This window comes from Gavia stellata, chromosome 4, assembly GCF_030936135.1.
Source record: "Gavia stellata isolate bGavSte3 chromosome 4, bGavSte3.hap2, whole genome shotgun sequence".
Classification (NCBI taxonomy): domain Eukaryota; kingdom Metazoa; phylum Chordata; class Aves; order Gaviiformes; family Gaviidae; genus Gavia; species Gavia stellata.
In genome coordinates this window covers 51,948,949-51,962,980 of record NC_082597.1, presented here as the reverse complement: position 1 = coordinate 51,962,980, position 14,032 = coordinate 51,948,949, and the positions used below count along the sequence as shown (strand labels likewise).

Below are 14,032 nucleotides of genomic sequence, written 5' to 3'. Positions count from 1 at the left end.
AGTAGAAGTCATCATACTCATACTCAACTTGTCATCAGAAGCACAAACTTACATGAACAAACATGTCTCATGTTATTTCAGATTCAGCCTAGAATAAATGAGATCAGGTCTTTTTGGGACATCTGTACGAGACTGCAGGTCCTCTTAAGTTTCAAGGTAACCGAAATTTTGAGAGGTTGGCTGTACTCAGCAGACCATAACCTCACTGGGTTAACTGCCACGAGGGGTAAACTGTAAGGTTTTGGCATCACTGATTTCCAATACTAAGCCTAATTCAGCCCCTAACCTATAGTGCACTCCAACTTTCAGCAGCCCAGTGAGTGGTGTACCTGATTGCATTTTCCTCGGCTCCTTTTTCTTGTGCCCCTACAGCCCCAAAGAAGCTGCGAGATCCTCCGCAAGGGACGATGTTGCACATCAGCTGATAAGCAGCACCTTGCTGGGCTCCCAGCTGCCGGCTCCCACTGAGTTTAAAAGTTGCAGAAACCAGGAGACTTGGTATTTTGGAGAGGTAAGATACTGTGATTCTCACCACGACTGTGGTTCCTGGTATCTGCTGAGTTTGAGACTGAGCAGACCCAGGAGCTACGAACGTTGCCTCGGGATGCTGTGGCCTCCCAGCACCATCAAGGGCCATTCCAAATGTGCATGCCTGAGTCCCTGGCCCTCCGTCACAGGTTACTGAACATTTCTCTTCCCAGTAAATGTTACCTGGATCCAGACTTCTTCATTCATTGGTGGTTTGTTTGGGTTATTTTCAAATATAATAATTCTATAGATTAAAATTTTATAGGAAACCATTTTTGGAAACTGTCTTATTTCAAATGGATACAATTAGAAATTATTTTCACGTGGTGGAGAGAAGGACAATGAACGTGAAGATGCACCAAATGGGTAATGCCTGGTAAAGTTTATTTGAGTAAGTGGGCTGGTAAAGTGAGCAAGCAAATGATTTACCAGTAAATACAAATCTGATTTGTCTGTTGCTTTGAAATACTCCATGCTAATTTAATTACAGTAGCTTCCTAAATTACTGTCTTCTCTCAGTAACTGCTCATTGTCCCACACCTCTCATTTTGGTAGATGACTTTTCCTTTTACTATAACGTAGTCGATCAATGCTTCATGTCCCCCAAACTGGTAAATCAAGTGCTCCCACCTAAAAAGACAACAAGATGTTTAAGAATATCCAGACTTGCATAAAAGCAGGTCACATGCCTAGTATACCTGGCCATTATAAAAGATTTGCCTGAACTGTGGGACAACACTATTCCATGTCGACATGTTGATCTCTTGTTGCATGAATACAGTGAGTTAATGTACCAATCAGTAGAGAATTCCTTCCACAAAATAAACAGATATTATCTTTAGATAATTTGTAATTAAGCATGGATTATTTGTAATATTAGCCCCAAAAGTCTTAGGCTTTATTTTCCACTGGAGTCATTAAGGAGAATGAAAGTGGGTCTAAAATGCTAGCAGCGTCTCTTTTTTCAGATGAACTTAACTTCTAAAGCACAAGGAATTCACTAACCTCTCCACTATCCAAACATGGTGAAAACCAAAGTCCCTTATGTTAAATCACATTTCAAATGACAATGGAAGAACAAACCTTGGTGAATTTATGATAACAAGATCCCCCTGCTTGCCAGCCTCTATGGAGCCATGCTTGTCCGATTTTCCCAGAGCGTAAGCCGCATTAATGGTGGCAGCTGCTAGTGCTTCATTCATTGAAATCTTCATGTTTACACAGGCCAGATGCATCACCATAGGCTAGCAGGCAAGTTAAGCGGAAAATGGGAGTTACCAGAAACACAAATAAAGCTGTTCATGCCTCAAATCCCTAAGCACTCTCCTCCCTCCTTGTGCAACAGAAGGAGTTGTCCTGCATAATGTAAATCTTGCCAACTCCAAAATGAGAACTCTAAAATCAGGAACTTTGAGAGCTTTTTTTATAAGCCCCTCAGTGTGTATGAAGAATCGAACCCCTTATGGTTTCAAGAATTTCTGGCAAAAACTACCAACACACATAAATAAGCATGAGCAGTTGTTCAAGCAGGGCATACAGCTCTCTTTGCGTATATGAAGACTGTTTTAAGCGTGCAAGATCTATAAACAAGTTGTACTAGTAAGAGATTTCATAATTTTGTGGTGTCATAAGTATGAGGAATAGCTTACCATTGAAAAACAGTATGCATTAGGATTAAAGTCACTGCCAAGAGCAACTATAACTCCTTCTTCTAACATTTTTCTAGCTTGAGGTTGCTTCAGTCTAGTGGGAAAAAGACACTCGTCAGTACAATTTGCTTAGTTGTTATATGATGATTCACAAGAGCAAAAGCCATCACTCAGTTTGGCTACATTCATGTTACATTCAGTTATATTAATCCTTTTGGAGATGAAAGCCCAAATTCTCCTCTTGGCTCCCTACCTATCACCCTACGGACAGCACAAATGGGAAGTGTGATCCACTGCTTTTGCAGTAACAGCATGTGGCAGCAGCCAGTATCAACCATCAGGCTCCAGGCCACTGACATTCTGGTATTTATCCAGATCTCAGCCACTTAAGGATTTACAAGGTGAAAATCTTCATTTCTCAAAAAAGCAATTTTCTAGTCCTTACAGCTTCAAAGACAGGCTCCCAAATATGAGCAGTGGCACAAGCAAGACAATAGTCCCTTCCTGATTCTGTTGGCAAGTCGAAACAGTAAGTTGAGGTTATGAATTTAGGATGTGTATATTAGAGGATTTTCTCACTTAGCAATGTTAATGCAAAAGATATCTTCAATAACTTCAGTATCTAGACTAGCCATTTCAAAATTGTTCGGCCACTGGATTAATCTGGGTAGGTGTTTGCAAGGGTGGGCACTAGGAAATACACTCTCTAAGAAGTTTTAGCCATAGCTGCTGTAAAGCAAATAAGACCAAACATGATGTCCGAAAATAAACGAGTGTAATAATAAAAATGAAACATTAGAACAAGAGCTGCTCAAAACGTAGTATTAAAAGCACTGAAGTTAACAGAAAAGAACAATAAATGAGATCTCGCTGAAGTGCTTACATTTGGTATAAGACAATCCTCTCCCTATAGAAGCTTCTTATCAGGTTTATGAGAAGATATGACCTGTTCATGCACAACACAATGCTCCGGGAGTTAACTGTGTTTAAAAAGAGCCGTTCCCCATCCTCGTGTGTCCTTCCAGCCTCTGCATCCCCTGCTGTGCTCTGCTGACAGACTCCTTCGGAGTACTGCAGGCAACAGTTAGCAAAGGCCAAAATGAGAGTGTGCTCACCATTAAGCCACTCTCCAGCTGCACTCTCTGGCCCAGCTCTGGTCATCAGGGGAAGCCCTGGACACTACTGCTTTTCTTAAAACCAGGGGGTATCATAGGGGCAGGATGTCCCAAGGTGTGAGTGGTACTGAAGGAGCTGAGGGAGGTCGGCAAAGGATGTACCACATCGCCTCATAGCAACTTCTTCTCACACATTCCCCTCCCTGAGATCTGTATTCTGGTGGTGCACGTAGTTGCAACCAGCCAGCTCAAAAGCACTGGTGCAGGACACGAACAGCTAACCACAAACAGAAACACAAGCATGGACATAGACGTGAGCACAGGTGGCAATGGCACAGGCCTCGATGCCTCGGAAAGCGGGCCTGAAAATAAACCAGAATCAGCTCAAGGATCTTTGCTTCACAGGAGGGAAGGTATTACTGGGTCATGGTCCTCATCATATAGTTGGCTTATTTCTGACATTAGGGGTAAGCAGGTGATCCATCCATGCTTATCTGGAATATCTGCTTATGGAAAATAGTGTTCTTAAGGTGATTCTGCTCAGTGTTGCTGGGTAAAATCAGATGAGATTTTTTAAATGCTACCCACAGTCTTTCAGCTCTTTTAATAACCGAAGGATTCATTTCCTAGCAAAACCCAGCAAGACAGCAAATACTTACACTGCAGATATAATTTGCTTGAAAAGAAGCCAACTCAGTTTTCAAAGTCTAAATGGATTAAAGACAATCAGTCCAGTTTTATTCTTCAATGAATACCTGATTATCACCTTAGCCTGTCATAAGGGTTAAATTCCACTGTTGACTGAACCACTCCAAATCTTCTGTGAGACTTTTCAGAAGTAGGGTATCACCTCATTTTTGAGGCTCTCCTCCAGAAACAAGACATAAGGAGGCTCATTCAGCTCTCTGCATTTGTGATTGTCTTAACTGGTCCAGCCTGATCCTTAAGGCATAAATACAAGCTTACGCTTTTACATTAAAAGATCCTAAAACCACAAACACGGTTTTGCTGTTACAAAAGTTTTCCTCCAATCTAGTGGCCTTACCTTAGCATGTAGGCAGTCGTTGGTAAAAGGACAGCGGCGCACTTAGCTCTTGCCATTGCCGTGATACCTTCATCACTAACTTCTTCCAGGTGGCTGATTGCCCGAGCTCCAAGTTCAGCTCCAAGCTAAGCAAATTTTCAAGAAAATTACTCACCGTTCTCAATTAATTCAGTAAAGCAATGTTGTTTTCAAATGACTGGAGGAGACAATTCACTATCAATGTAAAATTTACTAAAAGAAAAATCATGAAGAATGCTTGAAAGAACAAACAGAATACAGAGACAAAATACTTGCTAATTTACTGCAGGAAAAGTTGATCACAAAAAGGTATTAACCACCCACCGAGTGTACCTTCAGTGTTTTTTTTAACAGATTAACATACAAACTATGGGACAACTATGGATAAAACCATTATCAACTCCTGTTCACAAAGTATCTAGCAGAAAATGGTTGACAAAACTGACACTGCTTGCCGAACTCATAGTGCAACTGCTGCCTTCAATGGTGAAGCATCAAAAAGGCTTTATGATCAATTAAGGTTTTGTTTGGGTTTTGGGTTTTTTTAAAAACAGCAGAAAATAACTTGAGCAGACCCCACAGGAAGGAAGCAATGTTTAAATGATGATGAAACATGGTCTCAGAGTGACTTAATTTATCAAGATATTTGGGAGCCTATTCTTGAACAAACTGTCCCTCTGAGTGCGCTCACTGCACATCTGACCTGCTGCGGCTAACAGGACATTTAAGGAAAAAATATTTTTCAAGTTGCATAGAAGTCATGTTTTTGTCATTCTTGGGTTCACGGATATCCACCTTCCCCATCTGTATCCCATGTGGAAGATAAGCAAAGTCAATGTTTGATTAGGCAGTGCGTATTAGTCCCAGAGGTCAAGGCTTCCTCCCATGTCCTTAACTCCAAAGCTGCACAAGGGCTGCACTTCCTATCATCTGATAGAAATAGATGTCTACGAATGGTCTATTTTATAAAATCTTAGAAAAGAAAACCTTGGTTTTGAAAACTGTGATTCTTTCAAACATTCAGCTCTCACAAAAGCAAAGAAGCAAAAAGCAAAAATGGCTTAACTGAATGTTAAGAAAGACATACCTCAGCAGATTTCATCGGATGGAGTTCATCACCATGAAAGTTAATCTGTAACCCTATATCTTTTCCCGCTTGAAGAATTCTCCTAGTAGAATCCAGATCAAAGACCCCCTTCTCACAGAACACATCTATATTGTTAACATGTATTTCACCACTTAGTTTGAGTTCTTTCAGTTTAGGGAGATGGTTATTGATAATGTCATCTGTGGCTTCAGTAGCTGTTTTCCCTCTAATGAAAAGAAAATGTTACAGACCCCTAAGAATAACATCCTTGAAGTCTGGCAAACATTCATATTGTACATGCAATTACTAGATTATTTAGAAAAATTATGCAAATACAAATCAGTCAAAAAACCTTCAGATTAAAAAATTTAAAACCACTGTAATTCATGTACTCTCAAACTTTAATTACTTTATATTCAAAGAGTATTAGGTTGTAGTACTAGACATTTTTATAAGGTTACCTTCTTGGATGCTAACCAAGACATGGGAATTTTAAAATTAATTCTTCTGCTTTCCTATTCATATATTCTGACCTACTTATACTGTACTCTAAAACACAACTATTTAAAATATGTAAATTATTATTTAAAAATAATAATGTAAAATAATCATTAAAATAATAATTATATAACAATTCATAAATAATGATACATAAACAATAATCATTTAAAAATAATGTAAATTATAATTTAAATATTTTAAATTGCATTCATGCAATATTTTTATGCAAGTATCAAAGCTCAAAGGGGACACACAGCACAAATCATTATTTTAAATTTAACTCTCCTCCTTTTATATCATTCAGACCGATAGCTAGATAACTCTTTCTAAATCAGAAAGGCCTCAAGAGGTTCAATTTGCCAAAGTCAGAACCATTTATGAACCCCCTATTACACAAAGATGACCCAGGAGAGATCAGTAAATGCCTTTGAAAGAGCGAACAATCCCCAAATCTGCAGCTGAGTTAATATTTTGCAATTTTAAGATCTAAAGATAAGTTATTTACTGCAGCTGAATGTCTGTGACATCTCAATCCTCATTTCAGGCACTGGAAAGCATGCGCAGACCGGCATTATACGAGTGCCACATGTGGGCGAGTTGGGAGTTTACAGTGGCAGTAAATTCAAGAAGTCAAATTCTGCTTGGATTTCTAAACAAGGTTGTGCGGTCATAAAGCAGAGCAGAACTTGGCTTATGGGCCTTCTTGTGTTCACTTCTCACTGAAACAGTTGCTGGGGTTGCTCAAGCTTTTACCATGACAAACCTTCTCCCCTTTCTTCTTTTACTCAGCAGTCTGTGAAGGAATTTGGACTGAAAGATTAGGATCAGGGACAAGACAAAACAGAGGGAAACGTAAGTCTTGGTTTCACTTTTTTGGGGGACATAATGCCCAATAATTCAAAACTGCCGTTGCTCTAATGCAGGAGACTTCTGCTCAGGAAATTACTTTGAAAATTTCTTCCTAAGGATGAAAAGGGCCCAGTGAAGCTTTGCCAATGAAAAAAAATAAATTAGAATCAGACATCCTCGAAATCATTAATTTGATCCAAAATGATGACTGGAGGGATGACAGGGCAGTTATTTATGTGCTCCCCTGCTGTGAGCTTTTTAGGTTCATTTTCTAAAGAACTGGAAGTTCTGAGGCTGGAAACATTTTTTAAAAGTGACGGACAGGAACAAGGATCACTATAAACAGAGCAGCCTTATTTTTCTCTAGGGTGGCTCAGACTAAAGTAGCCTGCACCGTTGGATGCATACTTCAGTAAGTACTGCCTATTACCAACGCACTGTATCATAGTCCCACAGAATAACTCTGTTTGTAGGGACCTCTGGAGCTCATCTGAACCAACCCCTGGTGCAGAGCAGGGTCAATGTGAATCATGTATCAATAGTGCCTTCTAGAAGCAGAAAATCAGACTGAATTACCGTGTACCTAGAAATCATGAAGAGACACACGCAGTAAGTTCTCAACATCTGCCCAAAGCCAACTTCCAGGTAGGAAAAAAGAACAATCAGTGATGGCAAGTCTGGAAGTAGGCTCCTCTTAAGACTCCACATACTGAAGCGTTACAAGACACGTCACATATTGCAAGACTTGGCAACATGGAAGAGTCGACACCTTTATCAATTAAATGAACCTTCTGGTGATGCTTCTGCTGTAGGAGGCCAGACTTGCAAGAGTAAATTAAGCCAAGTGTAAGAAGCAAGCAAGTGAATGGCTTAACAAGAACTTAACAGAGATCCTCGGCAGCAGCCCTGGGGGGGCCTAAGCAGCATTTTTTGTGAGCAAGCGTAACATTGCTCTCTTGTTCCATATTAAATAGAATGGCTTTAAATTGATTCAATGTTAGCAGATTAGCAGCAACAAATTTGCACGACTATGATCATTCCAAAATCATCGTAAGATTATTAGACTTTTAACGGCTATCTAGTCAAGAGTTGTCATTAAGTACAACAAAAAAAGGCATTACGTTTTAAGATCTATGTAAATCAAGAAGATTTAAATAAAAACAGTTAAATCAATCTTACTATTTTGTATGTATGATTCATGCCTAACTGAACTACAGGGCAGTTCTATGGAATATAATGATGAAAGAAAACTGGCATGAGCTTAAGTGACTTGGAAGATGTCTGTTTAACAGCTTCTAGAATCCACAAGATGATAATCTCATTTGCATAAATAATATCAAAGAGCAGTTCCCAGCCCCAAGCCTGCGGGCAACATGTTGCCCTTGCGATCCTCCGCTGTAATTGAAGCTACAGGAAATTCAGAGTTTAAAATTGGAGCTCAACAAAGGAGGATGCTTCCCTCAGCATGTTACTGGCCCAGATGTTCAGGAGCCAGCCAAAGGCTGAGGACCATGTTTCTAAACAACAGGCCTTGGATCAGGGAAGAACTGCAGAATTCCTCCTGGTCAAAATAAAAACCCGACGTAGAGACTAAATTTGAAGGGTAGCAGAAAATCCAAGCAAAATATTCTAGACGTGAACATTTGAATGAAAAGAGAAGAGGACTTAAGAAGACCCAAACTGGAAAATACAGATAATTCAGTATTTCCTGCAGTAAATTTCCTCAGATCCCCAACTACCTTTTCTCCTTACTTGAAATACAATATCCTCACTACCTATATTTTGTTATGCTTGACATGCATCAGTGGGGACAGAACCATGCAGAGAGTGAGATGGTACACCTGTCTTTCTAACACAAAAGATTTGATACATTTGTAAAAACACTGGAATTTATTTCCTTAGTTTATAGAAATGCTTAAAATATTTTGGTGGGAAAGACTATTTATCAGGATTTTGACTGAAATCCTCCCAAGGCTTTTTAGGGGAAGAGGAAAGGAAGGGCTAAGAAATATATATAGTTTGGGGTAAAACCTCAATTTTATTTTACTATTAAGTCCTCCAAATTTTAGTAGAACTTCTTGAAAGAAATATTTGGTGTTTTCAGCAGATTTGGTTACTTTATCTTTAACCATCTTCCAGCTACTGAAGATGATACAGGTTCCCTTTTGAATAGTGACATTAACAAAAGATAATTTGCCGTCCTGCCGCAAATACAGAATAATTAGATTGCATTTTTTTAGGTCATGTTCTCTTGAATGTAGGAAGAGGTACATTTTTTTTAGAGTATTTTTTTTTTTTAATTTTTTTAAATTATTTAATCTCTTAAATATTGCCACAGTATCCCTGTGATGCTAGGCCTGCCTCCATATTACGTCTTGTTTTGCAGCAGCCTACTGCTTAGTCTGTCAAAATATATCTTTCACATAACCTACCTAGCTAAAACTCCTCATTAATTCTTTTATAGAATGAAATTTGGTAACTTGAAGATGTTATTTTCATCACAGGGAAAAAAATGTCAAAGTGAGAAAGGCTTGTTATGGTATGTCTACTTGAGCCATCAAAACAGTTGTGATTAAGTACATTTACTTTAATCGTCTACTCATCTCATACCTACAAGATGTATGCAATTCTTCATCGCATGGAAGCATAATTTAGCTTTGTCTACTGAGGTATAAAAGGATTAAATACAGTATTTTCTTCTGTTAGCTGGTCAAAATAAAAGTTCATGGCAAAGACTAAGCTTGAAGGGTAGCAGCAAACCCAAGCAGAAGAACTTTCTGTACAGGAAACCCTGTAATCCACGTTACGTTCATTGTGAGCATCAGCAGGAGGCAGGGATTCCCTGCTACGCTTATGTTGGCATTTAGTAGCCATTAAGTAATGTTTCCCCATCATCCTTCAAATGAAAATTTAGGAGAGCTTTCTGTAAATACTGGCTACTGTTTCAAATATGTTATATTTTAGGAGGACTAGGCAGAAGAAACCTTTGTGAAAATAACAGCCAATTCTCAATGCAAAGCAGTAATACTTAACAAGAGCAAGAAAAATCAAGTCATATTACTTCGGCACAGAATGAGCTCCACAGTATGTTGAAGAAATGCCAATATCCATGGAATGCTTAGCGCGTTCAATCACCCTGAGCATTTTAAGCTCTGTTTCTAAGTTTAAGCCATATCCACTCTTGCACTCAACCAGCGTAGATCCTGCTCTGCACATGCGTTCGAGTCGGTGTTTGAAAGTATTGAACAGCTCTTCTTCTGTGGCCTTCCGAGTGTGTTCCACAGTAAAATGTATTCCTCCCCCAGCCTGGTGGATCTCCATATAGGACGCACCTGCCAGCTTGGGGAAAAAAAGAAAACAAAAACCAGCCCCCCCCCATACAATTAGCTATTAAACATGCATTTTCTATCCAAGGTATTCTGGAAAGTGCCTTGACATCTCTTTGCAGTGAGAGAGAAGAAAAGCGGGGAAAAATCTCCATTAATTCTTCCTCCCTCCCCTCCACTTAAGTGAAGAAACGATGTCAGAAGCGACATAAAGAGAATTACTCTTAAGATTTGCTTTCCCCTGAGCCCAAGGGGAAAACCTATCACTAGCTCAAAAATTCATTTATGTGAAAAAAAAGAAATCAACATTTAGATGGTAATAGAAGGCGGCACTCCTGTATAGCTTCAATTAATGCAAAAATATATCAAGGCTGGTTGCAAAAGCTGAAGTTACACTCCTCTCTCAGCCTACCAGTATTCAAAAATTATCCCTCCTCCCTCAGTTAGATTATCTGACAGAAATTATATATTTTTCTACAAATGAAAGATGAGAGTCACTAGAAAGTAGAAATAGTTATGCATAAAAAAAGAGGAAGAAAAATCCAGCTGTGTAATTTTATACCATTACCTTCATTGCAAACTCATGAACCCTATCACCAGCCCACACTGGGTGTGTGTGTGCATCTACCAGGCCTAAAGAAAACAAAGTAAATGTACACTGAGGTTATTTCACTGTGTAAGAGAAAAGCTTATGAACATGCAAGCAAATGAAATGGACAGCAGAAGCTCCCCTATAAAGCCTCTATTCGTTAGAGAAAAAGAAGAATCCAACCAGCCAAAAATCTAGGATTTTCTTCAAAGGCTATTAATTTTCTTTCAAATTTTTTAGGTGTACTGGCTGACACATTATGCAAAATGTTTCTAGGTAAATTCATCAGTTGCTCAGTTTCTCATATTGTTTTGATGACATTTTCAAACTGTGGAAGAAGTGATAAAATACAAACTTTGAAATAGTTCATTAAACGTTAAGTCTGTGTTCTTTAAAAAAAGCAAAGTGCTTTGGTTGGGCTTAGTACACTAGCACTTACTCCAGCAATAGTCCACTTACTCCAGCGGGAGCTTCTTCTATAAGCTGTGAAACCAACACTACTGAATGCCCAAGCCCATTGCAAACGAAACAGAGGTCTAACAGCTCGTGTGTTAACACCACTTGCGAAGTTTAACATGCAATAGACTTGCCCTAGTTTATTTATCAGGTGAAGTTGCAGAGTTTGTGGCTTAAAATCCTGCGCTGCCCTTTTGCCTCCAACCAGCTGTGGACAGGACAGAGAGACTGAGTTCTGCAGCTGAATGGCTGATGGGCGGAAAGGGTAGAGAAAATAGAGGTGAATATGAAAAGTCACTCAGCAGGCCAGCTATGTTACCATTGTGATCTATGATACAGAGCAACAGACGTAAGATGAACCCAGAGGAGACAGAGCTCCACCATGAAGCCCAAAAAACCATCCCGAGCGCTGCAATTTTCTCCTTGCAGAAGTCCCGACGAGGAAGCTATGCTACTCTGCCCCTCAACACAAGATATTATCAAACCAGTACTGAATACAGAGGAAAAAGGACAGACGGGTGTTTAATACACATCTACTTTGTCTCTAAGCACTTGCCGCCATTAGGAAAAAATACACCTACCTGGTAACACACACTTCCCGGAGCAGTCAATTATTCTTTCAAATGTTGCTCCCGAAAACTGATTGCGAATAACATCTGCCTGGCCCACAGCTTTGATACAACCATCTCTGCAAACAACAGACAACAAGCAAGGGAAGCGTGAGCCTGTTGAAAAGTCAAGTGCTCATTGACAGAGCTCCTGGAGCAACAACTCTCTGAAAGCAGGGGCAGGGACCTTCAGCAGGACTGAAGATGCACACAGGAGTGGTTTGCTAATCTTACAGACACACAGAAAACCATGGGGTGAGGCCATGCATTTCAAGTTGTTTGCCGTAACGCTTGTCATGTCCTCTGCTTAGATCCCTCAGGACAATACCTTGGTACTCTTTTGTTCTAATTTCTGCCAGACAACATTATTTTTCTCTTGTGGATCAGCAAATACACAGTATTCCTCCAGCAAGTATCTGCAGGGCACTCTCCCCTTCATGGAAATCAAACTGTCATCGCCAGCCTCCGCTGCCCGGACCTGAATCATACCCTTGAGCCCTTGAAGCCATAGGGATAAAACTCTTCGGGGCTGATCTTCAGTTCAACAGCCATTTTCCGCTGGTGGAGCTTGAGGATGGTACTGGGAACCCCACACTGCACTTGGGGGATCCCCTCCAGCCATGCATGGAACTCCACCTCACCTACACAAGAGGAGCTTGCCGGGGCGCACGCGGCACCTCTGTGCTTTAAGCCTTGTCTTTCTCCAGCTCTTTTCCAGCCACTGGAATAGTAACCGGGAGTCATCATGGGTACCTCACTGCACAGCTGAATTTTTAAGAAGCAAATAGCAGTTGGAGCATTTAGAAATGGGGGAGACGAGATGTAATTATACGTGTTAATGACTAACTGTAATTCCATTAATTACAGAAATTATTTATAGGATTGCTAGTAGTTCACGTTAGTTCACCTAGCAACAAAGCAGAGGCAGAAGAGGGCAGCGGTTACGAGCAACACCAGCCTCGAAGTTATCTTTACGAGGCTGGAAGTGGGAACGCAGCATTATAAAGGAAGTTATCAGGATATGGATTGAAATAACCAAAATTATGAAGGCACATTTCAATGCAGGCGGGCGGCTGCAGCTCCACCGCCACCGGGCGCAGGCGACCACCGGGCGCAGGCGACAGCCTGGCAGCCGGCGGGCAGGCTGCCGGGGCGGGGGCAGCTCGCAGCGACCCCCTCTCGCAGCGACCCCCTCTCGCAGCGACCCCCCGCCGCAGCGACCCCCCGGGCAGCCCCCCCGCCCCAGCCCCGCGGCCGCCCGCACTCACAGCCCCACCACCAGGCTGGCGCCCCGCAGCACGGGCAGGCTGGCGGCGCCCTCCCGCAGCAGGTACTCCTCGCCCCGGCCGCAGACCAGCACCAGCTGCTGGGCGTTCTCCAGCAGGAGCCGGTGCCGGCCCGCCATGGCAGCGGGCAGCGCGGCAAATGGCGGGCGGCGCGGGGGGCGGCCGCCGCTGGGCTCAAAGTCCCCCCCGGGGCGGCGCGGGAGAGGGTGCCTCCTGCCCCGCCGGCTGCCCCGCCTCGGGCCGGGCCTGCCCCTGCCCCTGCCCCTGCCCCTGCCCCTGCCCCTGCCCCTGCCCCTGCCCCTGCCCGGGTTGGTCTTTGCTAACCAACCGCCCAAGAGAGGGTGAGCACACGGGGGTGGGAAGCAAAGCGGAGCGCGGACCGGATGATTCCTCCGGGGCACGGGTGTGGCGGGTGGCGGTGACCACCATCACCTTTGCCACACTCGGCACTTGGCAGAAATTTGGGCTGAAAAAGCTACGGAGCTTCAGGAGTGAATTTGGCAGCAGCCTGCTGTGCTAGGTGAGGGATGCTGTTCTTGCTGCAGGCTGGCACGACGTGACAACATCCGTACATCTTGCTGGCTTATGGTAAGCTCTGAAGCACCAGTTTTGGCAGCTGGGGATTCCCGGAGCCCTCTGCCCGCATTGCACCACCTGGAGATTGCCCTTTGCCAAGAAAACAGGAGCTTTTGAAGTGGGAGTGTTTGTCTGCCCACGTCCCCCCTCCCCGGCATCCATCACTTTGGCAGCATCCCAGCACCAGCCCCTGAGGGACCACAACACCTCTCACCGCACAGGATATTTAGGCGGACATTAATTTACCCAGGCAGATAATAATTTGTCCAATTCCACGATCGAAAGTTTTGTGCGATTCTGCTGCCCCCTACAGAATTAGGGATGGGAGAGTCGAGGAGCAAATATTTACTCTCAACACGGATTTTTGGTTTTCTTCTCTTTTCAAACATTCATAGTGTG

General features: G+C 42.2%; 1 protein-coding gene across 1 annotated transcript; it reads right to left on the bottom strand.

Annotated features, from left to right (window-relative positions):
- Positions 1-1,043: 1,043 nt before the first annotated feature.
- Positions 1,044-13,176, bottom strand: AMDHD1 (amidohydrolase domain containing 1). The gene is made up of 9 exons (XM_059817087.1): positions 13,040-13,176; positions 11,745-11,851; positions 10,687-10,751; positions 9,854-10,131; positions 5,443-5,668; positions 4,338-4,462; positions 2,178-2,271; positions 1,612-1,772; positions 1,044-1,158 (listed from the first exon to the last, which is right to left on the bottom strand). The coding sequence occupies exons 1-9, from the start codon at positions 13,174-13,176 to the stop codon at positions 1,044-1,046; spliced, it is 1,308 nt and encodes a 435-aa protein (XP_059673070.1).
- Positions 13,177-14,032: the final 856 nt, after the last annotated feature.

What these genes read in the sequence shown, in the direction of transcription:
- AMDHD1 (XM_059817087.1), bottom strand. Translation starts at nt 13,176, where the DNA reads ATGGCGGGCCGGCACCGGCTCCTGCTGGAGAACGCCCAGCAGCTGGTG. An exon ending in CGGGAAGTGTGTGTTACCAG is followed by an intron (nt 10,752 to 11,744) that starts GTAGGTGTATTT and finishes TGTTTTCTTTAG; the next exon opens with GCCTGGTAGATGCACACACA. An exon ending in ATCCGATGAAATCTGCTGAG is followed by an intron (nt 4,463 to 5,442) that starts GTATGTCTTTCT and finishes AAATTTGCTTAG; the next exon opens with CTTGGAGCTGAACTTGGAGC.